The sequence below is a fragment of the Acartia tonsa genome, chromosome 11 (genome assembly GCF_053477335.1).
Source record: "Acartia tonsa isolate MP-2025a chromosome 11, ASM5347733v1, whole genome shotgun sequence".
In the NCBI taxonomy this organism is placed as follows: domain Eukaryota; kingdom Metazoa; phylum Arthropoda; class Copepoda; order Calanoida; family Acartiidae; genus Acartia; species Acartia tonsa.
Genome location: NC_137270.1, coordinates 43155885 through 43181493, shown reverse-complemented (window position 1 = coordinate 43181493; position 25609 = coordinate 43155885). Strand labels below are relative to the sequence as shown.

At 30.4% G+C, this 25609-nt stretch overlaps 1 protein-coding gene across 1 annotated transcript in view; it reads left to right on the top strand.

The window, feature by feature from the left end:
* Positions 1 to 25609, top strand: part of metro (membrane palmitoylated protein 7-like protein metro) — a 59414-nt gene that overhangs the window by 5220 nt on the left and 28585 nt on the right. The window contains exons 3-11 of the mRNA XM_080175915.1: positions 3895 to 3953; positions 12142 to 12218; positions 12988 to 13041; positions 16324 to 16397; positions 16875 to 16932; positions 18643 to 18758; positions 19378 to 19444; positions 21194 to 21282; positions 24596 to 24663. Of these exons, the coding sequence (XP_080032041.1) occupies positions 3895 to 3953; positions 12142 to 12218; positions 12988 to 13041; positions 16324 to 16397; positions 16875 to 16932; positions 18643 to 18758; positions 19378 to 19444; positions 21194 to 21282; positions 24596 to 24663 (662 nt within the window). The remainder of the gene's footprint in view (positions 1 to 3894; positions 3954 to 12141; positions 12219 to 12987; positions 13042 to 16323; positions 16398 to 16874; positions 16933 to 18642; positions 18759 to 19377; positions 19445 to 21193; positions 21283 to 24595; positions 24664 to 25609) is intronic.

Here is a 25609-nt window from a genome sequence, read left to right as displayed (position 1 = left end):
TTAAAAGTACCTTCATTATAAAAATTCTAGAGCATTAATAGTTATTTCTCGCATCATATTTTAAACAGCTTTCCGCGGATATAAAAATAGAGGGAGCTTAAATGATGCCATGAAATAGATACGGTAAAAAAGGGAGGGATTATCTTTTGACAATATGAAGAAAGATTTTAAGCGGATGTAATGTTTTACCACTACTGTTGGATGCATTAAATGCAGATTTTCCACATACCATGCCCATAGTATACCCATATTAAAACAAGCAGGACAACATTCATACAAGCGAAACGCAGCAAATCAGATTAACAAACAAACATAGAGTTACTTCCCGGGATCTAATGCTACAAAATTTTACCCTATCTGTGTTACAATAAGGGGTTGAAATATTTGGACACTCGACTTAACGAATTAACTAATCGAAATTCAATAAAAAACAAAGCTGCAAAGCCAGCAAAAAGAAAACGTTAGTATAAAATCAAGGAAATATATGTAATATTAATAAAGTACTTTTAAATTGTGACATTAGAACATACAGATAATTGTAGAGTTAAGTGCTACTAGTACCTGGATAACCCTTAAAGTTCGAATTTGAAATTCCCAAAGAAACATTTCTTTGAAAAATATGGAATTATGCAAAATGTAAAACCACTTGAGATTCGAATATAAATCAGGGAGGGAGGGGATAATGGATGTTGAATAAATCTCTGCATAATCTTTCTTTCTATTATTGGATTTTTTATTACTTGGATCTTACACCAGATTATCACGCACTATAATAAAGTGAAACTTGTAATTGGCTAAAATTATGCCATGATATCTATCTATCTCTATCTATCTCTCTCTATCTATCTATCTATCTTTATCTGTCTGTCTATCTCTCTCTCTCTCTTTCTCTCTCTCCTTCTCTCTCTCTTTGTCTCTTTCTCTCACAACTGTCTTCCACACTCTCATTCATTTATCCTTTCTAACAGCCTCGCTACTATGAGAATAATCGTTTCTTGCTTACCTATAAGAAACTTCTTCATACCCATTTCATTTTCGGAGTGAGAGTGTTTGAATGTAAATTTATTATCCATTCTCCTTTCCCTGTTTGGGTGAGAATAAATTGATATTCATGTTTGCCTAAGTGATTGGATGAAAGGAGCCTTCAGGTTTACACATTATACCTGTCCAATGGATATAGGATATACGTAAATATATTGACAAGGAAAAATTTGTCGTCAATTTAAACTGCTCATTTATTGGTCATTCCAGTAGGAGGAGAGGAGATTGGGTAAAGGGGGTAGAAAGCTTAAGCTTTACACAAAAAAATCCGTATTACTTTTTTATTTGGATAGCCTATAATATCAGTATTAATGGTTTTTGTCTGAAGCTAAGGATCTCGAAAATTACTGGTCTGATTGAGGTACTTTTCACGAAAGCTTTAGGAGTGGTTTTGGGCTATTTTCTGCACTCCCCTCCCTCCCCAAGATGCTGAGAGCAAGAAATGTATAAGAAAGTATATTTTGTTTCTAAATTAAATTCTTCCATTATACACATATTTAAATTTTCAACTTTTTGGAAACATTAAACTAAAGTAATAAACTAAGCGAGGAAAAAAAAGATGAAAGAGAATAAATTTGTTTGAAAATGTAATATATTTGACTTTTCAATAGACACATAACATAATTCCTGGTCAGAATCGCAATTTTTAAAAGCGAAGCTTTTCTATAATTAGGGTCGGTCCGTCCGTACGTCCGTACGTCCGTCCGTTCGTCCGTCCGTACGTCCGTAACGGATAGCTTTTTCCGTTAATTTAGGCATGTTAGAATTGTCCTATCGATTTCAAATTTTGCATGGTGATTCCTTTAGTAGTTAGGTACGATTTATGAAGCGTAGCAACTCTATAATCATTACCAAAATGTCCGTACGTCCATTTTAAACATGTTGATTTTTTTACTTTTTTAACAACAAATTTTTATGTTATCAAATCATCGGATTGATCTGATTTTTGGTATATTGATTCCTGGGACAACAAAGTATAATGTAATAAGCGAAGCAACTCTATAATCAAGCCCTAAAAATGTAAGTAAGTCCATAAAAATTATCCTGTATCAAGCAGTTTTACAACAAATTTACTTACAATTTTGCTTTGACTCTTATAAATTTATATTATGATAATTAAGTTCTAACACTATACAATTGTTAATGTCCGTTTGTCCTACCGTTTCAGTGCTTCGCTTTTATGGATGTTGTCATTCTTGTTTACATAAGCTTCGGATTGTTAAAAAAATTGAGCAAAACGAACTGACTGACAAGTAAGTTATGAACTTGTGCTCATTAATATCAAGAATCAAAATTTATAAGTAAAATATAGAATGCATTTACATCAGACTTCATTGTAGCATTTTTCATGTACAGGCGGATAGAGTGAGTTTTAGAGAAGATGCTAATAGTAATAAGAATATTTACAAAACAATTTGTGCCATCTATCTTGAGAAATCACATTTACTCCCATAGCATTAAAAAAAAATTGATGCGACGAACAAAACAAAAGATGAACATAATACATTGGATTTAACAAAGAATTTAATCCTTAATGTTTAATTTTGTTTCCTATATTGCAGTACAGATAGACAGGTGGACGGACAGAAAAAGTTATTTATAAAGTAGCTTTCCTTCAATAAGAATAATATTATTCCTTTGGATAATGACAAAACTTATTTTTGTTATTAACTCATGGGAAAAAAGGTAGTTTTGTCAAGTTTGAATATACGACTTGATTATGAATATCTAATTATATTTTTAATGTTTGAAATATGACTTCTTTCAACTTAGTTTATGTACATTCAATATATAAAAAGAAAATTAAATGGATTAGAATTATATAAGAATTACAACATCCATGAATTTCGAAGCGAATAATTAGTTTTTATTAAACAAGGATGGTAACATCCATAAAAGCGAAGCTCTGAAACGGTATGACAGACGAGCATTAGCTCTTGTAGAGTGTCAGAACTGAATATGCAAAAAAAATATAAGTTTTGTCAAAATTATTCCTAAATTTGTTGCAAAACTTGTTAAATAAAGAATACTGTCTAAGAGCATACTGCCATTTTATTACTTGAAGGAATCAGTACTCCAAAAATCCAAATTGTTATTAAAACAGTTAAAATCAACATGTTTAAAATGGACGTACAGACATTCTAGTAACGATTATAGAGTTGCTACGCTTTCTAAATCGTACCAACTACTACAGGAATCACTATGCAAACTTTGAAATCGATAGAACAATTCTAATATGCTTAAAATAACGAAAAAAGCTATCCGTTACGGACGGACGAATGGAACGATCCTAATTATATAAGAGTTTTGCTTTTAAAAATATTTATTTTTGAAGCCAAAAAAAATCTACTTACAAAGTAATTTTAAAACGGAATGGAATGACGCGCGTCATAGAAGTCCAAGGGTGGGGGGGGGGGTGTAAATGGGTTTACACCCCTCAAATTTTAGAACTCTATATTTTTAAAATACACTAGATGATTCCCCTCAAGTCTCTGTATCCCCTCATTTTAACACCCCCTAAAAAAAGCTTGGACGTCCCTAATTGTCATTCTTTCATACTTATACGTACATCTTTAAGCAATTGCTTATTTGGCTTATCCTTCTAGGAATCGCCATCAATGTAATAATAATAATATGTTTACTAGGTATCTCCCTCGCTGCCGAGTCTACAAACATTAATTTACCATAAATTGTTTTATCCCCTTAATGTCCTTGAAAGTATATCTATGATTGATGGTATTATTTTTGTGAGAGATTTGCGTAGCATATTATTGGAATTAATATGAATAGATTTTGACGAAAAATCTATCCTTACGAAATTTCTACCCATTACAATATCTATCTATTTACTAGGTATCCCCCTCGCTGCCCAGCCTACAAGCAGATGACGAAGAAGATTATATTTTTCTCAGGTAATAGATGCTTCGCAAAATGGTACAAAAAAATGACGTCATACTATAAAGTTGTCCAATGAGAGGCCAGTATACATTGTAATTGACCAATGGTAAAATATATACTCGCCTCTCATTGGTTATTTTATCATATGACGTCAATTTTTTTGTACCATTTTGCGCAGCATCCAGGTAACAATTACTTTGCTCTGCTGTTATTCTATCAACATAACACTTGGAACTTACAATAGATTTTCAAGTTTTCTAATAAATTGAAACATGTAGTGGGCTGAAATATCAATTTCCCTTACCCCCACCCCTCCCACCCTGCTGGATGAACGTTTCGACCAATAAATGACAGGTGAAATAGCAGGCTAAAATGACGACAATTTTCCCCCTGTCGTAATATCCACGTATATTCTACATCCATTGTTGTTATGAATTTAGCAGGATGTCTGTCTGTATGTGTATGTTTGTAGTGACAGATCTCGCTTACCGCTTGGGGCAAAGCCTCTAGAGGCTAGGAGAGAAGCCGCTATTGATTTGAAATAGAAAGATAAAAGTTTTGCATTCATTCTATAAATTGTTTTGTCCGTCGATCTGTAAGTTGAGCTTTTAGAGTCATTTAGTATTTCCAGGGAAGACTTTATTATCTTAGCTTCTATTCAAGCTACAAAGTTGAAGTTTTACAAATCCTATTATATAAAGTAGTAAGTTTTTTTTGTCTGTAGCGAAGGATCTCGCTAACCGCTGAACCAATATGGTTTTCCTTAACAGTGAAACTTCCTATAGGATCCAGGATGGTTTGGGCTATTTTGTTTTGGTGAATAAGCTGGGTAGGGTTTGGGGCTATTTTTCTGCTCTTTCATATACCATTGAATATATAGTCCCTAGACGCTAGGGCGCAGCCGCTAGTATCTAAAATAAGCATGTGTCTCAATATAAAATTAAAGGAATTTATTTTCATTGATTTTTTTTCAAGATAATTATAAAACAATTACTTGTTAAAAGTACTTATTTGTTGAAAATAAATTAGTTCTAGATAATCCAATCTTGTTCAAAGAAAAAATGATTGTTTCAACCAGGATGGTAACATCCATAAGTAGCAAAGCATTCAAAAATAATTAATAGGAATACGGACAAAATAAATGTACAGTGGTCCCTTATCAAAAATAAATTTCAATGTTTTTAAAACAATTTTGTATCTTTATTTAAGAACAAACTAGCAGTGTATACACTTTTAAGCCAACACTATTAATCTAGAAATGAAGCAATTTTTTTAGAATGGTACAGTACAGAATAAACAATACTATAAGATTTACTAAAAGCTTCACGTTAGGATCATGGGAAAATTTATTGGATGGGGTAGGAAAGAGTAGGGAAAAAAACATTTTAAAACCATACAAAGACTAAAATCTACAATTAAGATAGCATAAAAAAAATCCCAAGACCCATGTGAATCTCCCCAAAATGGAGAACTTAATCGGCTTATTAGTTATCGAAATCTTAAGCTACTGACAGAAAAACATTACAACTTAGTTGCTCAGTTGCTAAGATTGAAAATGACCTAAAAGAATTCAAAGTTAAGTCTAAAAATAAAATAAAAACCTATAACCATCCTAAGACATCTGTGAAGAATTCCTAAAACTAGATCGGTTCGGTAGCTATTGAATTTTTTTATGATTAAGACAAAACAACCTTACTACTTTAAAAAAGGGTTTAGAATATTATATAAAAACTTAAAATTAATAAAACTCTTTTAGCTTATTATTTAAGAATATATGTATATTAATTGAAAAGTTTGGAGTGATAGTTTAACTTTAAAACAAGAAGTTTTTTTATGGCAAACGTATAGGATTAATTCTTGTTTTGTTGCCAGAAGAGTTATTAGGCCTTTAGTCGCTGGTACCCCACGCAACGCCCCTTTTGTTGAAAAGTCACATTTTTCCGGAACTTTTAATCAGTAATTTTAAAATTTAGGAAAACTTAACAAAGAATATGAGAGTCCTTTTAATTAGTAAACAATCTGTCAACAATAGCTTTAAATACTCAAGAAGTTTAGTATTAACACAGGGATCTTCAGGGATAAGACATTAGAGTAAAATAATAGAGGGGGAAGGGGTTAAATAACCCGTAGACCATGTGACGACTTTCGATTGGGTTTTTGATAATCAACCAATAGCGTCGGAAAAATTAACACAACCAAGTTGCTATAAAAGATCACAAAACTATTTGCTAGTAGTCGGAAAAAGTGTCCAACAGGCGATCCAGGTAGTTGACTGGTTAAACATCTATATCTTTAGATTTATTGATAAGACTATGGACAGTAAAATGATACACACCTCTAAATATGTTGTGAATTACCCCTTCTGTAGATTAAAATCATTTGTGAATAAATGTATTTACTGCTAGTTTCTACAGCTAGTTCCTAAAGATTTCAGAGTTTTTTTATAAACTTTGTGGAACAGTATAATTATAAGTCCAATGTCCCTTGCTTCCCTCGGTATAATACAACACAACTTAAAAGAACAAAATCTGACAACAAGTTTCATACTTTTAATAGAATTTTTCGTCAAACGAAATTTGACAACAAATAAACTAATAAAACCTTTTTTTTTGTATTTTCCGAATTAATTATAAATATGCAATTGGGAATTTCAATCTTATTCTTTTATATGCTACGCTTAAAAATTATACTTTGTTGTCCTGGGAATCATTGTTAAAAAAAAACAGATGATTAGGATAATTTTATCATACAAAGAGCTATTTAAAGGGTGGGACATACAGACTTCCTGGTAACATTTATATAGTAGCTACCCTATTGTTACACAAATCATCATCCAAAGTTTGAAACTGAGAGGACAATTCTAACATGCCTAAAATAACGAAAAAGTGTTAAGGGACGTATACACTCTCATTATAAAAATGCTTTACTTAAAAAGTACAAAAATTTAGGTTTGAGATTTATCACCTAAAGTTTACATACAACATATATAATATACAGGAAAAAGAAATAAGTCAGCAAGTTTTAAAATATGTTATTTTCTATAAATATAACCAAACATAAGAAACTAACAATATCTTGTTGGATAAGGGGGACATTGGACTTTTATAAGCGCGTTTTTTTATTCGTTGGCTAAAATTTCATTAAATCTTTGATTAAATTTTACTTACAACTTTATTTCTGATTTTGAGGTAAGACAGACTTTATTCATATTTACTTTAAAGTTTAGGATGATGTGGGATATCTTATCGAAGTTCAAAGACTAGTATAGAAGCTTTGTATAGTGCCTATAAAAAGCGACGTCATACTGGCCTACTACCATTGGTCAATGAAAATGTATACTGGCCTGCCATTGGTAATTTAGTCTGTGTATTTGCCTATCATTGGTCATTTTTTGTAGGCACTATAAAGTGCTTCTAAGTATATTCCTTTGTTTATATCTGTATTCAAAAGGGGTGGTAAAACGCATAAAAATAGTCTAAAACCATCACAAAACTGTAATAAGATAGCTTAAAACCTATCCCGAACCTATGTCAACAAACTTAAAAGTAATAACACAATCGGTTCAGTGGCTAACCTCATTTTAAAGAACACTTCTTTCCTTTATACAGAAAATATTAATTATCGTCATATCAAACACCTTGATTATGTCAAATTGACTAAAAATAACAAATATGAGGGTATGGTGTCATTTGTGACGTCATAAAATAAGTCTTAAAAGAAAGTATGAGAGGAAAAGTGGGAAAGGAAACTCTTAAAATGAGATGGACTTAGACGTATTTTTTAATGACGTCACACATGACACTTTCCTTATATACCAAATATGAAAATAATTAGAACAAGATGATATATAATTTTGAACTTTCAATGACTTAAAACATTTCATTTAGCTGTCTAATTGTCTTCTTTACTTAATTGGCTTACTATCTCTAAAATTCAAGAAATTTTTGTCCCAACTTTTGTTTATTTATTTTGAAGAAAAGTTTATTATTCCAGACTTGACAAATACTGCTGGTATAAGAATGCTATTCATGGTATAAGAATGCTATTTACACAACGTTTAAGGTGCGATAAATAAAGAATATAAGTTCTATAATATGTATTAAGGTTTTTATCTGAGAGGTCTTAAAAGTACATAGGTTATTATATCTTAGATATATTTGATATATAGATAAAGAGTATAATTAAAATCGTGTTAGGCTAGGTTAGGCTTTACGAGGATTAGTTTAGCCTCATAGGTAATAGGTCCCGTCATAACGTAGTCTAGAACGTAGGCAACTCTGTTAGCTTTCTGAAAACAAACTTTCAGTCTGTGTTAAAACCATAAAATATCTTGATTGGCTAGTACAACTTAGCCATGTCCAAACTTTTCCATCAAAAATTATAATCTTTAAAAGGATATAGTTAGGGTGTAGAACAGTTTATCGCTCATTGTCTTAGTTCCTAAGATGCATGATATTCTTTATTCTATTTTCCAATATTCCTTTTTTTGAAAATCAAAGTTTATTTTCTTGTAATTTTAACTTGATGTTAAAAGGTTAGGCCAGGCAAGGTTTGATCACATCTATGAATAATTAATATCATACTCTGAATCTGAAAATTAAGGTTCCAGGACAAACGTAGGAGTGACAAACGTCTGAGTGGACAAACGTAGGAGTGTCTGAAATGTTAGGTTGATCACGTATTTCTATATGTACAGGTTAGGTTAGGTTAAGATATGAATATACAAATAAGGGCCCTGCATGGGTTAAAAAACTTATAAGCTGGTTTAAAATAGGAAGAGTCCACTCCAAAGTTTGGCACTCCGACGTTTATTACTCCTGCATTTGTCCAAGGACCGAAATTAAGAATGAATGAGAAGAAAGTTAAATTAAGACATACAATTAATCATCCCATTACTATATTATAATTTTAGGAGATTGTTACATACCAGAGCACTATACTCCTTAGTTAAATTAAGACATACTATCAATCATTACTATATTATAATTTTAGGAGATTGTTACATACCAGAGAACTCCACGCCTTAGTTAAATTAAGACATACAATTTTTCATCTTATTACTATATTATAATTTTAGGAGATTGTTACATACCAGAGCACTATACTCCTTAGTTAAATTAAGACATACAATTTTTCATCTTATTACTATATTATAATTTTAGGAGATTGTTACATACCAGAGAACTATACTCCTTAGTTAAATTAAGACATACAGTTAATCATCCTATTACTATATTATAATTTTAGGAGATTGTTACATACCAGAGCACTATACTCCTTAGTTAAATTAAGACATACTATCAATCATTACTATATTATAATTTTAGGAGATTGTTACATACCAGAGAACTCCACGCCTTAGTTAAATTAAGACATACAATTTTTCATCTTATAACTATATTATAATTTTAGGAGATTGTTACATACCAGAGCACTATACTCCTTAGTTAAATTAAGACATACAATTTTTCATCTTATTACTATATTATAATTTTAGGAGATTGTTACATACCAGAGCACTATACTCCTTAGTTAAATTAAGACATACAATTAATCATCCTATAACTATATTATAATTTTAGGAGATTGTTACATACGAGAGCACTATACTCCTTAGTTAAATTAAGACATATAATTAATCATCCTATAACTATATTATAATTTTAGGAGATTGTTACATACCAGAGAACTGTACTCCTTAGTTAAATTAAGCCATACAATTAATCATCCTATTACTATATTATAATTTTAGGAGATTGTTACATACCAGAGAACTATACTCCTTAGTTAAATTAAGACATACTATTAATTATAACTATATTATGATTTTAGGAGATTGTTACATAACAGAGAACTCCACGCCTTAGTTAAATTAAGACATACAATTAATCATCCTATAACTATATTATAATTTTAGGAGATTGTTACATACCAGAGCACTACACTCCTTAGTTAAATTAAGACATACAGTTAATCATCCCATTACTATATTATAATTTTAGGAGATTGTTACATACCAGAGCACTATACTCCTTAGTTAAAATAAGACATACAATTAATCATCCTATAACTATAATTTAATTTTAGGAGATTGTTACATACCAGAGCACTATACTCCTTAGTTAAATTAAGACATACAGTTAATCATCCTATTACTATATTATAATTTTAGGAGATTGTTACATACCAGAGCACTATACTCCTTAGTTAAAATAAGACATACAATTAATCATCCTATAACTATAATTTAATTTTAGGAGATTGTTACATACCAGAGCACTATACTCCTTAGTTAAAATAAGACATACTATTAATCATTACTATAATTTAATTTTAGGAGATTGTTACATACCAGAGCACTATACTCCTTAGTTAAATCAAGACATACAGTTAATCATCCCATTACTATATTATAATTTTAGGAGATTGTTACATACCAGAGCACTATACTCCTTAGTTAAATTAAGACATACAATTAATCATCCTATAACTATATTATAATTTTAGGAGATTGTTACATACCAGAGAACTATACTCCTTAGTTAAATTAAAACATGCTATTAATCATCCTATAACTATATTATAATTTTAGGAGATTGTTACATACCAGAGAACTATACTACTTAGTTAAATTAAGACATACAATTAATCCTCCTCTTACTATATTATAATTTTAGGAGATTGTTACATACGAGAGCACTATACTCCTTAGTTAAATTAAAACATGCTATTAATCATCCTATAACTATATTATATTTTTAGGAGATTGTTACATACGAGAGCACTATACTCCTTAGTTAAATTAAGACATACAATTAATCATCCTATAACTATATTATAATTTTAGGAGATTGTTACATACCAGAGAACTATACTCCTTAGTTAAATTAAAACATGCTATTAATCATCCTATAACTATATTATAATTTTAGGAGATTGTTACATACCAGAGAACTATACTACTTAGTTAAATTAAGACATACAATTAATCCTCCTCTTACTATATTATAATTTTAGGAGATTGTTACATACGAGAGCACTATACTCCTTAGTTAAATTAAAACATGCTATTAATCATCCTATAACTATATTATATTTTTAGGAGATTGTTACATACGAGAGCACTATACTCCTTAGTTAAATTAAGACATACAATTAATCATCCTATAACTATATTATAATTTTAGGAGATTGTTACATACCAGAGAACTATACTCCTTAGTTAAATTAAAACATGCTATTAATCATCCTATAACTATATTATAATTTTAGGAGATTGTTACATACCAGAGAACTATACTACTTAGTTAAATTAAGACATACAATTAATCATCCTATAACTATATTATAATTTTAGGAGATTGTTACATACCAGAGCACTATACTCCTTAGTTAAATTAAGACATACAATTAATCATCCTATTACTATATTATAATTTTAGGAGATTGTTACATACCAGAGAACTATACTCCTTAGTTAAATAAAGACATACAATTAATCATCCTATTACTATATTATAATTTTAGGAGATTGTTACATACCAGAGAACTATACTCCTTAGTTAAATTAAGACATACAATTAATCATCCTATTTCTATATTATAATCTTAGGAGATTGTTACATACCAGAGCACTATACTCCTTAGTTAAATTAAGACATACTATTAATCATCCTATTACTATATTATAATTTTAGGAGATTGTTACATACCAGAGAACTATACTCCTTAGTTAAATTAAAACATACTATTAATCATCCTATTACTATATTATAATTTTAGGAGATTGTTACATACCAGAGCATTATACTCCTTAGTTAAATCAAGACATACAATTAATCATCCTATAACTATATTATAATTTTAGGAGATTGTTACATACCAGAGCATTATACTCCTTAGTTAAATCAAGACATACAATTAATCATCCTATAACTATATTATAATTTTAGGAGATTGTTACATACCAAAGCACTATACTTCTTAGTTAAATTAAGACATATAATTAATCATCCTATTAATATATTATAATTTTAGGAGATTGTTACATACCAAAGCACTATACTTCTTAGTTAAATTAAGACATACTATTAATCATTACTATAATTTTATTTTAGGAGATTGTTACATACCAGAGCACTATACTCCTTAGTTAAATTAAGATATACTATTAATCATCCTATTACTATATTATAATTTTAGGAGATTGTTACATACCAGAGAACTCCACGCCTTAGTTAAATCTTATGATGCAATTCTTCTAACCAATGCAGAAATAGGTAAGTTTCTTTTAACCTTAACAAAATTTTGGTAAATGCGAAATTCTACAATTAGGGTCGGTCCATTGGTACGTCCATAAAGCAGTAATATTATCAAATAATCAATCAAATCTACGTATTTCTCCCAGAAGGGAGATGTCTTTGAACTGTAGATTGATATTGTCCCCAAATTTGTTTAAATACGCTCTTTCATTCATGGGCTTAATTAGTTAGAAAACTTAAGATAAATCATTATTGAGGGCAGGGGCGTTCAAGGTTTTTTATTTGGGGGGGTGATTTTTTTTAAGAGGGGGGGGGGGGTAAAATGGCGCGCGAATCGCTCCGCAAATTTCCCCCCCCCCCAAAAAAAAAAAAAAAATTCTACCCTTGGGGTTAAATTTGCTCGGAAGGGGTAATTTACCCCCATGAAATCTGTTGGCAGGGGTAAATTTTTTTATCCCCCCAAAAATTTACCCCCGGGGTTAATCACCCCTTTACCCCCCCCCCTCCCTTGGACGTCCTTGATTGAGTGTCCAAACTTTTCCATCAATATTTTAGATCCACAGAAGGGGTACTTTGTAAATTATATTTTCACTTATCAGCCATTGTTTCTTAAATTCCCTTGCTAGATTGAACCAATCAATCAAGATTTTATAAAATACTCAAAGTTATAAAGCCAACATATGAGAGAAATGTTTATAAAACTTTGGGTACCAGTAACATTTACAGCCCAATGCCCCCTCCCTCCCTAATGTGAACATCTACATATATATATAAATATTTTATTTAGGACCCTCAGTTTCAAATGTCGAAGAAATCTGTGAAGACGTTCTGACAGGAAAATATCAAAAATATATAACCATGATTATAGAGTAGCTACTCTACACTGGGATCTAAAGGAATAAGACAATAGCCGATAAATTGATGTATATCCCCAATGGTGACATACAAAACTACCTATTCTGGAAATTACAATTATTGGTTCAAACGTGTGTACACTCAACTTAATGAACCAACCAATTAAATTTAACTAAAGTCCCCAAAGTTGTTAAAGCAACGTACAAGAAAACGTTATTATAAAACTAGTGTAATAAGACTAGTATAATAAGACTAGTGTAATAAACAGTCCATTGTCCCCTCTCTCTCTATGAGCTGAAATACTAATGATAAAACAGACTAATAGAGTTTTGATTTAACTAAAAATAGAAACAAAAATAACTTTATTACATAACTCTAATTAAGTCCAGACTTAGGCGGGTTCAAAAAAAGCTTTGTATAACTTAATTACAGTCGACTTTGTCATATTTAATAGCATAATGTTTTGTTAGGTCAAGTGTTAAAAGTATTTTAGAAACTCTGATAGTTTAATGATGATACTGTTAGTTGGTTGAACTCAGGAAGGGAGGGGATAATGAACTTTATAATAAACTGGTAGACAAAGTTTTTTAACCATGTTGGCTCTAAAACTTTGGGTACTTTTATTGAAGTTTGGTTAATTGTTTTTAAACTGTAATTTTTTTTTCAAATCAAAAAATTCAATTTAAATGCTGTGCAACTTAAAAATTACTGTCTAAGTATCAATTTACAAAATAAACACCATAAATATGTATGTACTAATGTAAAGGAAATATTATTATGCTGTTATATTCATTAAAAGAGAAACTAGATATTCATGTAAATAAAATTAATTTGGATTATTTAAACTTTGCATAATTTAAATTAATATGATTCTCTTTAGAACTTAATCTGTGTCACCGTTAGTCTATGAAATACATTTTCTAATTTAGATGGCCAATTAGACACGAAGATTTTTATTTATGATCACGTGTAATTTAATCAATTCTTGGGCAATATAGATTAAACAAACAAATCTTTATCATAGAAAATCAACTTTTCATAGCTTACTGACTTATTTTATTGATGAAATGAAAAAAAACTGCTCTACTAAAATGAGTAAAATATTTAGCCAATAATGTGACCATATTGCTCTTAAACTGTGTTTCTTTTGATCTAATTAATAGATGTCCAAGCATGGGTGTAATCTTTGACACCCCTCATTCTAAACCCTCAAAATAAAAAACAACAATAGATTACACCCTCAATCCTTTGAAACTACTCATTTTACCCCCTCAAAATAAAAAAGCTATAGATTACCACCTTAAACCTTTGAAACCCCTCATTTTAACCCCCTGAAATAAAGCTTGTCCAATTGCTCATCTAGACTTTGTAGATTTATTGTCTAATCCTCTGACTGGACTATATATATTAATGTATGAAATGTGTCAAGGATATATGAATAGGAGATATAATCAAAACTCTAGACATTTTCATATTCTGGAAAATTGCTCATTTCTAAGTATTACATGTGTTTGTCGTTATCATTTTGTATCTTTTTTAGGTATGTCAAAACTTTTCGTAATACAAAATGCGAAACTTGCAGCGGGCTAAAATAACTATAAACCAATCCACTACTCTTTACCTCATCTCCTCCCCTCCTACTGGATGAACATACTGTCCAATAAATGAATTTCATATTAGCAACCTAAATTGTTGACAATTGTTCCCTTGCAATAATATTCACGTATATTCTATATTAATTGACCTATCAGTGTAGCCCTGTTTAGAGAGATAAGGGGACAATGGGCTGTTTATTTCACTAGTCCCCAAAGTTTTATAAAAACTTTATTATGCGTTAGCTTTACAACTTGGAGGACTTGAGTGAATTTTGATTGGTTGATTCATTAAGTTGAGTGTCCAAATATTTCAACCACTAATTTGTGTATCATCATGCATTGGGGATGTACATCAATTTATCGGCCATTGTCTTATCCCTTTAGATCCCTGATGCTGTAATGTAGTTAATCACATCAAACTAAATTAGGTTCATTAACAAAGTTTACCCATGCCAGGGAATTAAGGGATAGGAAAATGGGAGAAAAATTAATCCCTGCCTTTTGTAGCCGAAAATTCAGCGGTCTAAATCAGGAATGGATTTATTATTACTTTGATCTTACAACAGATTATCATGTACTCTAATAAAGTGAAACTTGTACCATGCTAAAATAACGAACACCTCAACCCTTTACTCCATTTACCCCATCCCATCCTCTGAACGAACTGACCAATAAGTGATGTCCATGTTAGCAATCTAAATTAGCAACAATCTCTCCCCTGTCATAATATCCACGTATATTCTTATGCATTAATAAAGACCCGTATGATAGCGGTGTAGAATATAGATATTTAGATCAAGTGATTTCATAATTTCTTTCCTATGAAATATGTATGATATCTCACAGAGCATTAAAGAAGAGCTTATGTACAAAGTCTTTCATAGCAAAGAGGTTCATTGATAAGATGAATCTTCCCAAAAGTTTCAGTCGTTTATCCCTAATAAAGGCCAAGTAATTCACAATTCAAGTCATAGAGTAGCTTCGCTACTAAAATTATTATCTTTTAAATCTATGATTTCTAGTTTTACCCATATAAAAAGATTATTTATGAAAACAGTAAAATAAATGTATAAGAAATATGCTAGACTAATATGTAATAAAATATAAATAAATTCTATGTAAACGTAGACAATAAAACATTTTTTAATGGCCCTTGGGAGCTATATACCATAATTCTACTTTTTATGTGTTAAGTTTTTTCCTGGGTATCATTTTGTGGCATAAAGGATAAAGAAATATATGGCTCCAAGTACACTTTTGACAAAAATAACTATACCTCTCTTATTTTTTAAATGAAAATAAGGAGAGTAGGAATGTGGTTAAATTTTGTTTCTTTTTCCAATACTTTAGGTCAGATTAGGTTAGGCTATATTGGGTGGTGGACGTCCCCTCTCCTCCCCGCTGAATACCTTGCAATTCTAATTCGATTTGTCTGTAAGATCCTGCGAAATAAAGAAGTAAGGATTTTTGTTTGTTCAATAAAATCTTGCTAACCTTTAAGCTAATTGGGTTCTGTTTTAATAGATCTTTAAATACTATTCGATTTATAAACTTAAGTCTTGGAATGGTTTTAGGCTAGTTTATTATCCCAACCTTCCATAGAGTAGGGCAAAGTGACACATTATGAATACGTGTTGTGTTTAAAAATCATATTTTTGATATAAATTGAATAGATATACGACCATATGCAATTATGAATGATGAAGTTAAAGAGTTGTATTCCTTGTTGAAGAGTCCTTTTGTCCAGGTAAGTCTATTCATATTAAGGGATAACACAATGAAAGATAAATTTATATACTATACATCCCCTTATTTATATACAACTAGCGGCTTCGCCCCTAGCCTCTAGGGGCTTTGACCCAAGAGGTGATCAAAAAAAAATTTTGGCGAAATTTGTAAAAGGACCAAGGAAATCTTCAGCAAAAAAAAAATGGGGGGGGGAGATTTGTTTTTCGTGTCCCACCCCCCAAGAAAATAGCCTAAAACCTCCAAAGGACCAGTAGGTATATTTCCTGAAGAGTAGAATCCAATCGGTTCAGCGGTTAGCAAGATCCTTTGCTACAAACAATAAGACAGACAGACAGACATCGTTCTACTTTGTATTATAGATTAAACAATCACCCTTTCAGTATCGATTCCAAAACTTTTTGTCTAACATCAAAAACTACAATTTTTTTCTTATATAAAATTATTTTCTTTTTTTATTAATGATTTATTTTTCTAGGCAGTGATTCAAACTCATGACACAGTGGCCAAACGAGATTATGCTACAAAATTAAAAAGTAAGCTTATTTTCGTTTTTTAATCGATTTCAAGATTTTAAAGCTGATTCCTGTAAAAGTTGGGTATGATTTAGAAATTCTAGCAGCATAAATTGGTAACTCATTTATTTACCTTTTATGCTGTTTTTTTTAGAATGGTGATTTCTATTAAGATTAGAACAATGTCATTCTTAGTTTGTTTAAACACGTTTGTACGTCTAATTAATTAATCTTTAATGAATTAGCTTTTCTACATGCAAAAGTGAAAGAAATAAATTATAATATTTCAAATTGTAAATTATTGTTGGTTAAAATCTAAATCCAGAATCAGCCGGGAAAAAGATTTAATGGGATTGTAAAATCGAGGAAAATGTTTCCACTAAAGTAAACAAATAATTAAACAGCCAAATTTTTGTATTGGCTTAAAAAACAGTACAGGGGTGACAAGATCCATAAAAGAATAGCTCACAAGTAAACTGTTGCTAACGATTGGATGGTTTGTGAGATCTTAACGGCCAAACAAAAAACCTAAATCATTTATAAAATAGGATGATTATGTCATTTCGTATGCACATATATCGGTGTGTATAGACCTAATTACCTAGATTTGCAAATCCAGGCTTATATAATTTCACAAAACCTCTACCCAGTATACTAAAACCTAGTGTAAATTACCTAACATGTAAAAGTCAGGGTTTCATAATTTCCAAACCTTGTATAAACTACCTAACATAATACAGATCTGTATAACTGCACTAACCCTATGACTACTCATTAAAACCTATATAGAACTAAAAAAATTTAAAAAGCTGTAAAATAAAACTTAACTTCTTGTAATGGTTTTGTTGCAATGTTTTAAAATTAGTGCCAAATGTTTGCCAAATCATCGTACAAAGTTTGAAATTAATAGGATTATTATTTCAAGTTTGTGAATTGTATCAAATAAACAGAATCTTAAAACCGTATTACGGTATTTCTGTCTGTAATATCTATCTATCTATCTGTGCTTCTATAATTGCACAGATTCAAAGTGCGAACTTTCAAAACTTTTAATGCAATACTTTGCCAAAATTATTAGTTTTGGTTTTCATTCCTATTTACTGTTATAGAACAATTAACAATTCTTATCTACAGTAATAATTGTAAAAGACATTATAAATTATTTTTCAGATAAGATGCATTATAATTGCATTAAACAAACTCGAATATAAAAAATAATCGAATTATTTTTTTATAAACTACTTTAATTAACGTTTATTTGTTTTGGCTACATTTATAGCAAAATTTGATAAAATAACACAATTAAAAACTCCAAGTTATATATTCTAAATCTTTCTTTCACCTTTGACATTTGAAATATCTGGTTCTTACTAGGATCAGTCACACAGAACCACAGTTTGATTGAAGAAATGCTTTGCTTCTAAAATTATTTTGTGCAAAAAAAGGCGTTGAGGAAAACTATTGAATATCAGTGATGGAGGGGAGTTGGGCTGTTTAATGCGCTAGTCCCCAAAGTTTTATAATAACGTTTGGCTCAACAACTTTAGGGACTTTTATTAAATATTGTTTGGTTGGTTAATTAAGTTGGGTGTCCAAACATTTCAACCACTAATTGCAAACTACAAAAGGGGTAACTTTGTGTATCATGATTGTAGATGTAAATCAAATATCGGCCATTGTCTTATCCCTTTATATCCCTGATTAGATATCTATATGATACACTTTGTTTAGGTGTGCCTAGAGAAGTTGATGAGGATGAGGAAACTATAAAGATTGTTCAACTAGTCAAGAGTCAGGATGCACTTGGTGTCAACAACTCAGAACCTATTGTTGGGGCTACTATAAAGGTATTAAATCCTACCTTTTAATGAATTGCAAAGTTTATAATTTAAAAATAATATCTTTCTAAAAATTATGACTTTGCAAATTTAAATTTCTTGACTTGCAAAGAGCATTTGACTGATTACATCTACAATATTTTTAAAATATTTTTTTACATAACATCTGCACCTTCTGCTGTAATGTTATAATATTCAATTGTTCAATGATTCATTGAAATATATGCATTGCAATGTTTATGTTTATAGCTTTATATATTGGCTTGCAAAGAGCATTTGACTGAGTACACTTACAAATTTTCTTTTGAAATCTTTCTATTTCACATACTTCTCTGAACTTTTTGCCAGAGCTGCTATATAAATACAATTTTTCAATGTATCATTAAAATATTTGCATTGCAATGTTTAAGATTATAGCTTTTACAAATTGAAATATCTTAACTTTATAAAAAGCATTTGTCTTAGTATAATCACAAATTTCTCTTTATTAAATTTTTTTTCACATGATACTTTTAACTTTTAAAAGGGCTTCTATAAAACACTGGTAACTTGACAGCTATTTTAAACTTAATTTGTGGATATAAACAAAGCTATTGGCACCCAATGCTAATTCAAAAATTCTTTGTAGGCTGAAGAACACACAGGACGAATTCTAATCGCTAGAGTGATGCATGGAGGAGCTGCAGATAGATCAGGTAGGCAATTATCCATAAATCTATATTTCTATCTATCTATCTACTAATTTTGTATCAATCTACAAATAAACATGTCTATCTATCTATATTTTAATTGTAAACATAGAACAGGTATTTATCTACAGTTCTTAATTAATCTTTTTATATGAAATATATCTTTACACCAATCAAGCTATCTTTTCTATATGATATCTATATCTATATATAAATGTCTATCCGCCTATCAAACAATTAGTTTAGTATTCAATCTTATTATTTATTTCATCCATTTATGGACAAACCCTAAATATGCTAAAAGCTACACTTCTAAAATAAAATGATAATTTCCTATTAACCTGAGGATATTTTCCTTCATCCAAAAATAATAAAGTCTGGAGTAAGCAAGGATGACAACATTCAGAAGTAGCGCATCACAAAAAAATGAATTAATTGGACAAAATGTAAAGTAAAGTCAGGCATTTGATTGCTAAGGTAGGCAAAATAGACTGACTGTAACATAAAAGAAAATCTTTTTTATCAGAAGCACTGTAAAGTGTGTTTTGTGACGTCATAAAAATAATTCTCTTTCCATATCTTTTTTTAGGGGTTTCCTTTCACTCTTCTCCTCTTATCCCTCCAATTTATACATATTTTTATGACGTCTTACATGACACCTGCTAGCGCTTCTTGTTATCAACCCTGTATATCAATTATCAAAAAGTCTAAAGCCTGCCAAAGCCAGACTGACAGACGGACATTTTGGATTATAGAAATGCTCGCTTATCAAAAAAACTATTGTAGTTATCGAGAAAAGTATGAAGAACGAGCTTTTAATGGAAGGGAAATGAGGCTTCAATTAATGTCTAATCAAGAAGAACAATTTTTCTTATAATAACATTTTTACACCAGGTTGCGATGCATCTCTATAACTATCCTTGATACTTATTTTTTTAAAGTTGTTTTGTTAATTCAAAAAATCTCTTTTGGAACATATAAGAATCTTCACTCAAAGTAGAGTCTTATTAGTCAAGCAATTCGATATATCTTTCGCCAATAACCCAGCTTTAGGCATTTTAGAATAGTTAAATTAGTCCCCAATACCTTAGATATTTGTTTATGTGCAAAGGTTATTTTTTCACCTCCAAAAAAGCATTTATAAACATGCCAAAGACTTGTCTGTCTGTCTATTCGTTTGTCTGTCTGTCTGAATCTTAAGATCTCAGTAACCACCGATTACTGATTGGGCTCTAATCTTCAGGGAATATACCTACTGGTCCTGTGATGGTTTTAAGCTATTTCTGGGCCACCCCAACCCGCCCAATAAATAAAAAATACCCCCCCCCCAAAAAAAAATTCTTTTTAAAACTAAAATTCAAAAAGAGGCGTTTGACTACCCTTCCCCCCCCCAAAAAAAAAAAAAAAAAGTTTTTTTTACTTTTTATTTTTAAATCTGAATAGCACAAAAATAGGTTGATTAAACCTCTTAGGGCAAACCCCATAGAGGATAGGGGCGAAGCCTCTAGTTATTTATAATTTAACAATATTTATAAAGGAACAATAAGCAATGATCCTTTAGGTCCACTATTTTCTTGTTTCAATTTATTATTTTAGATTTACCTTTTTTCGTAAGGGTGGGATTCTCCTTCGACTTTAAGTGATCATCTAGAGAATTCAAATCAGTATCCGCTTGTAATGGGATGCGATACTATAACACTTAAGGATATTAGGTTAAGTAACATCCACCAGACAACAAACCCTTTTATTTTTTAGGATTAATCTCAGTTGGTGACGAGGTGGTAGCAGTGAATAATATCAATGTTGAGGGGAAAACTCCAAACGATGTTCTCAAAATTCTTAAGGTAAAACAAATACTTATATTCTTACTTGGATGTTGCACCAGATTTTTATATACTCTAATACAGATGGCTATAAAAACGATACCACCTATGCATTCCCTTTACACCGATCCCTCCCCTTCTGCTGGATGAACGAACTTAACCAAAATGCGGCTCAAATGTATAAGTTACCTAATTCGACAACAATATTTCCACGTAATCTGTATCTATTGTAAAACAATTTAAGTATTAGAAACCAAAAAAGGGAGAGAGGGGACAATTGGCTGTTTATTAGAATGTTGGATTACAGTATAAATTACAAAGGTGTTGTGAAAGAATGTAAAATTTGTCATAATTACAGATTTTTACCTTTGATAATCCCCCTACCCATAATAATGCGGAATTCATTTGTCACACTGTTGGAGCAAGTTCTATATGTATAACTAGCGGATACACCCCTAGAGGCCTATAGGGGCCCTTGAGGAGGGGGAGTCGAATTTGATAACCCAATTTCTTATTTCAGATTTTAAAAGTAAAAAAAATATTTCGGGGGGTGAAATTTTTTTTTTTCGGGGGGGGGATATTTTTCATTTTTGGGGGGGTTGGGGGTGTCCCACCCCCCAAGAAAATAGTTATAAACCTCCCCGGGACCTATGAGAAACTACCCTGTTAAGGAGAACCCGATCGGTTCAACAGTTAGCGAGATCCTTCGGTAAAAACACACAGACACACAAACATCCTGTTACTTTAGTATAAGGATAGTTTACTGTTTTGTTTACTGTTGTTGGAAAAGTTTGAAAATGTCAGTCTTTATAATCTTATCAAGATATAATAAAAGTCCCCAAAAACTTTAAGCCAATGAATAGGAGAACGTAGATAAATTTGTAGTATAGATTATTTTTTCTAATGCCCTTTCCCTTTGTGGAAAGAACTAACCAGTCTGTAAAATGGGTGGGGATAGTTTGCTCTAAATGCAAAAAAAAGGATTTTAAAACTTTAAAATAGGCTTTAAATTCAACAACTTTTTTCTCGTTGGTATTCACAACATTTTAACACTTTCTTTTTACATTTTTAGTAGCGAAGCGAAACTATAATTATAAGCATTATCTATCCGTTTGTTTGTTGATGCATTTTTGATGAACATCTTTACTTTGTTATTTTAATCGAATGTGTTTCTCTATCCCCCATAGATATTTGTTAGAGGGTCATTCGACATAAAACCAACCCTTTGATTGCAAGATTTTTTTCAGCTAATCCTAACTCTAAATAATGGATGTAAAATATATGTGGATATTATGTCCATTTATCCAGTAGGAAGAGAGAAGATGAGTGAGATAAGTCTTTTAGCCCGCTACTTTTTGAAGAAAAAAAAAACATAAAAATGAAGGTGTAAGATGCAAGTAATATTAAATTCATTACAACAGTTTGTTTTGCTAAATAAAACAGATACTGTTTAGTGTTTATACTTATTTTAATTTACTGCGCTACTCAAGGATATAATTGCTCTTGTTGAATAAAAGCTAAAATAAACTCTCTTTAATGTTCAAGTTTAATTTTGTTTACCCTTTCTTGTAGTTTTTAATATTAAATTCCTGAAATTACTTAGGTTTTCTTGGTATTTTATTTTCTACTAGTGGCTACGCCTAAAGAGGCACTTGAGAGAAGGAAGAAGTATCTAACTATCTATCTATCTATCTATCTAATTATCTATCTATCTATCTATCTATCTATCTATCTATCTATCTATCTATCTATCTATCTATCTATCTATCTATCTATCTATCTATCTATCTATCTATCTATCTATCTATCTATCTATCTATCTATCTATCTATCTATCTATCTATCTATCTATCTATCTATCTATCTATCTATCTATCTATCTATCTATCTATCTATCTATCTATCTATCTATCTATCTATCTATTTATCTATCTATCTATCTATCTATCTATCTATCTATCTATCTATCTATCTATCTATCTATCTATCTATCTATCTATCTATCTATCTATCTATCTATCTATCTATCTATCTATCTATCTATCTATCTATCTATCTATCTATCTATCTATCTATCTATCTATCTATCTATCTATCTATCTATCTATCTATCTATCTATCTATCTATCTATCTATCTATCTATCTATCTATCTATCTATCTATCTATCTATCTATCTATCTATCTATCTATCTATCTATCTATCTATCTATCTATCTATCTATCTATCTATCTATCTATCTATCTATCTATCTATCTATCTATCTATCTATCTATCTATCTATCTATCTATCTATCTATCTATCTATCTATCTATCTATCTATCTATCTATCTATCTATCTATCTATCTATCTATATATCTATCTATCTATCTATCTATCTATCTATCTATCTATCTATCATCTATCATCTATCATCTATCATCTATCTATCTATCTATCTATCTATCTATCTATCTATCTATCTATCTATCTATCTATCTATCTATCTATCTATCATCTATCTATCTATCTATCTATCTATCTATCTATCTATCTATCTATCTATCTATCTATCTATCTATCTATCTATCTATCTATCTATCTATCTATCTATCTATCTATCTATCTATCTATCTATCTATCTATCTATCTATCTATCTATCTATCTATCTATCTATCTATCTATCTATCTATCTATCTATCTATCTATCTATCTATCTATCTATCTATATATCTATCTATCTATCTATCTATCTATCTATCTATCTATCTATCTATCTATCTATCTATCTATCTATCTATCTATCTATCTATCTATCTATCTATCTATCTATCTATCTATCTATCTATCTATCTATCTATCTATCTATCTATCTATCTATCTATCTATCTATCTATCTATCTATCTATATATCTATCTATCTATCTATCTATCTATCTATCTATCTATCTATCTATCTATCTATCTATCTATCTATCTATCTATCTATCTATCAATCTATCTATCTATCTATCTATCTATCTATCTATCTATGTATCTATCTATCTATCTATCTATCTATCTATCTATCTATCTATCTATCTATCTATCTATCTATCTATCTATCTATCTATCTATCTATCTATCTATCTATCTATCTATCTATCTATCTATCTATCATCTATCATCTATCATCTATCATCTATCTATCTATCTATCTATCTATCTATCTATCTATCTATCTATCTATCTATCTATCTATCTATCTATCTATCTATCTATCTATCATCTATCTATCTATCTATCTATCTATCTATCTATCTATCTATCTATCTATCTATCTATCTATCTATCTATCTATCTATCTATCTAGGAAGCAGAACACACTATAACCTTTAAACTGGTGCCAAGTGTTGGTAAACCAATGCTCAGAGAATCCAGGTAAATTGGTAATATAGGTATTAAATAATATTTTTTGTTTATAGATCTAAAAAAATGGTCATGTTGGAATGGGATTTTCTTGGGATTTTAATATGCTCAGGTTTAAGGCTATTTTCTTTACTATAAAAGTTAAAACATACAAGAAAATTAAAGTAATAACATAACTAAGTTCTCTTGAAGTAAAATTGCTCTAAATTGATAAAAATTATTGCACAGCCTCTTACAAAATGTAATATACAATTGAGGCCAATCAAGAGATAATTTTAATTGATTTAATTACCTACTAGTGGCTACTCCCCTAGTGGTCTTTATGGGCATTTGAAGGGGGGAGTGGGGGATTTTGACCATTCCACTTTTATCTTTAGTTTTTAAAGGAAAGAGAAAAAAAACTTTGGGGGAAGTCATTTTTTGGGGATGATTTCTACTATGATGGTGGTTGTACCCTCCACCCAAATATCTATTAACCTTCCATGACCAATGAGATTAGGCTACACTGTGAAGGAGAATCTTATCGGTTTAACGGTTAGCGAGATCCTATGGTACAAACCTACAGAAAGACATCCTGTCATGAACAGACAGTTTAGTGCTAATATATATCCCCTGGGCCCTCCCCGATTACCAATTTATTTTTGTCACAGGGTTTTGTCATAGGGATATATTTCTTAAGGAGGTTAACATTGGCCTGCTCAATGTAATTTTTAATGAGGGATGTTAAGTCGTTGACATCCCCCTTCTGTATGGTTATAGACAGAAAGTTTGATTTATTATTCCTTGTTGTAACCCTGTATCCTTGCAATGACAGAAGTGTGAATGGGAACTAATCAAAAATGCACTTTAAAAAAACTCTAAAATAATTCTGTTGTACACAAAATAAATGTTTGTACATATCTTAATTCAAATTCCATTGGCTTAAAAACGTTGGGGATAAACTAACAGTGTCCAAACA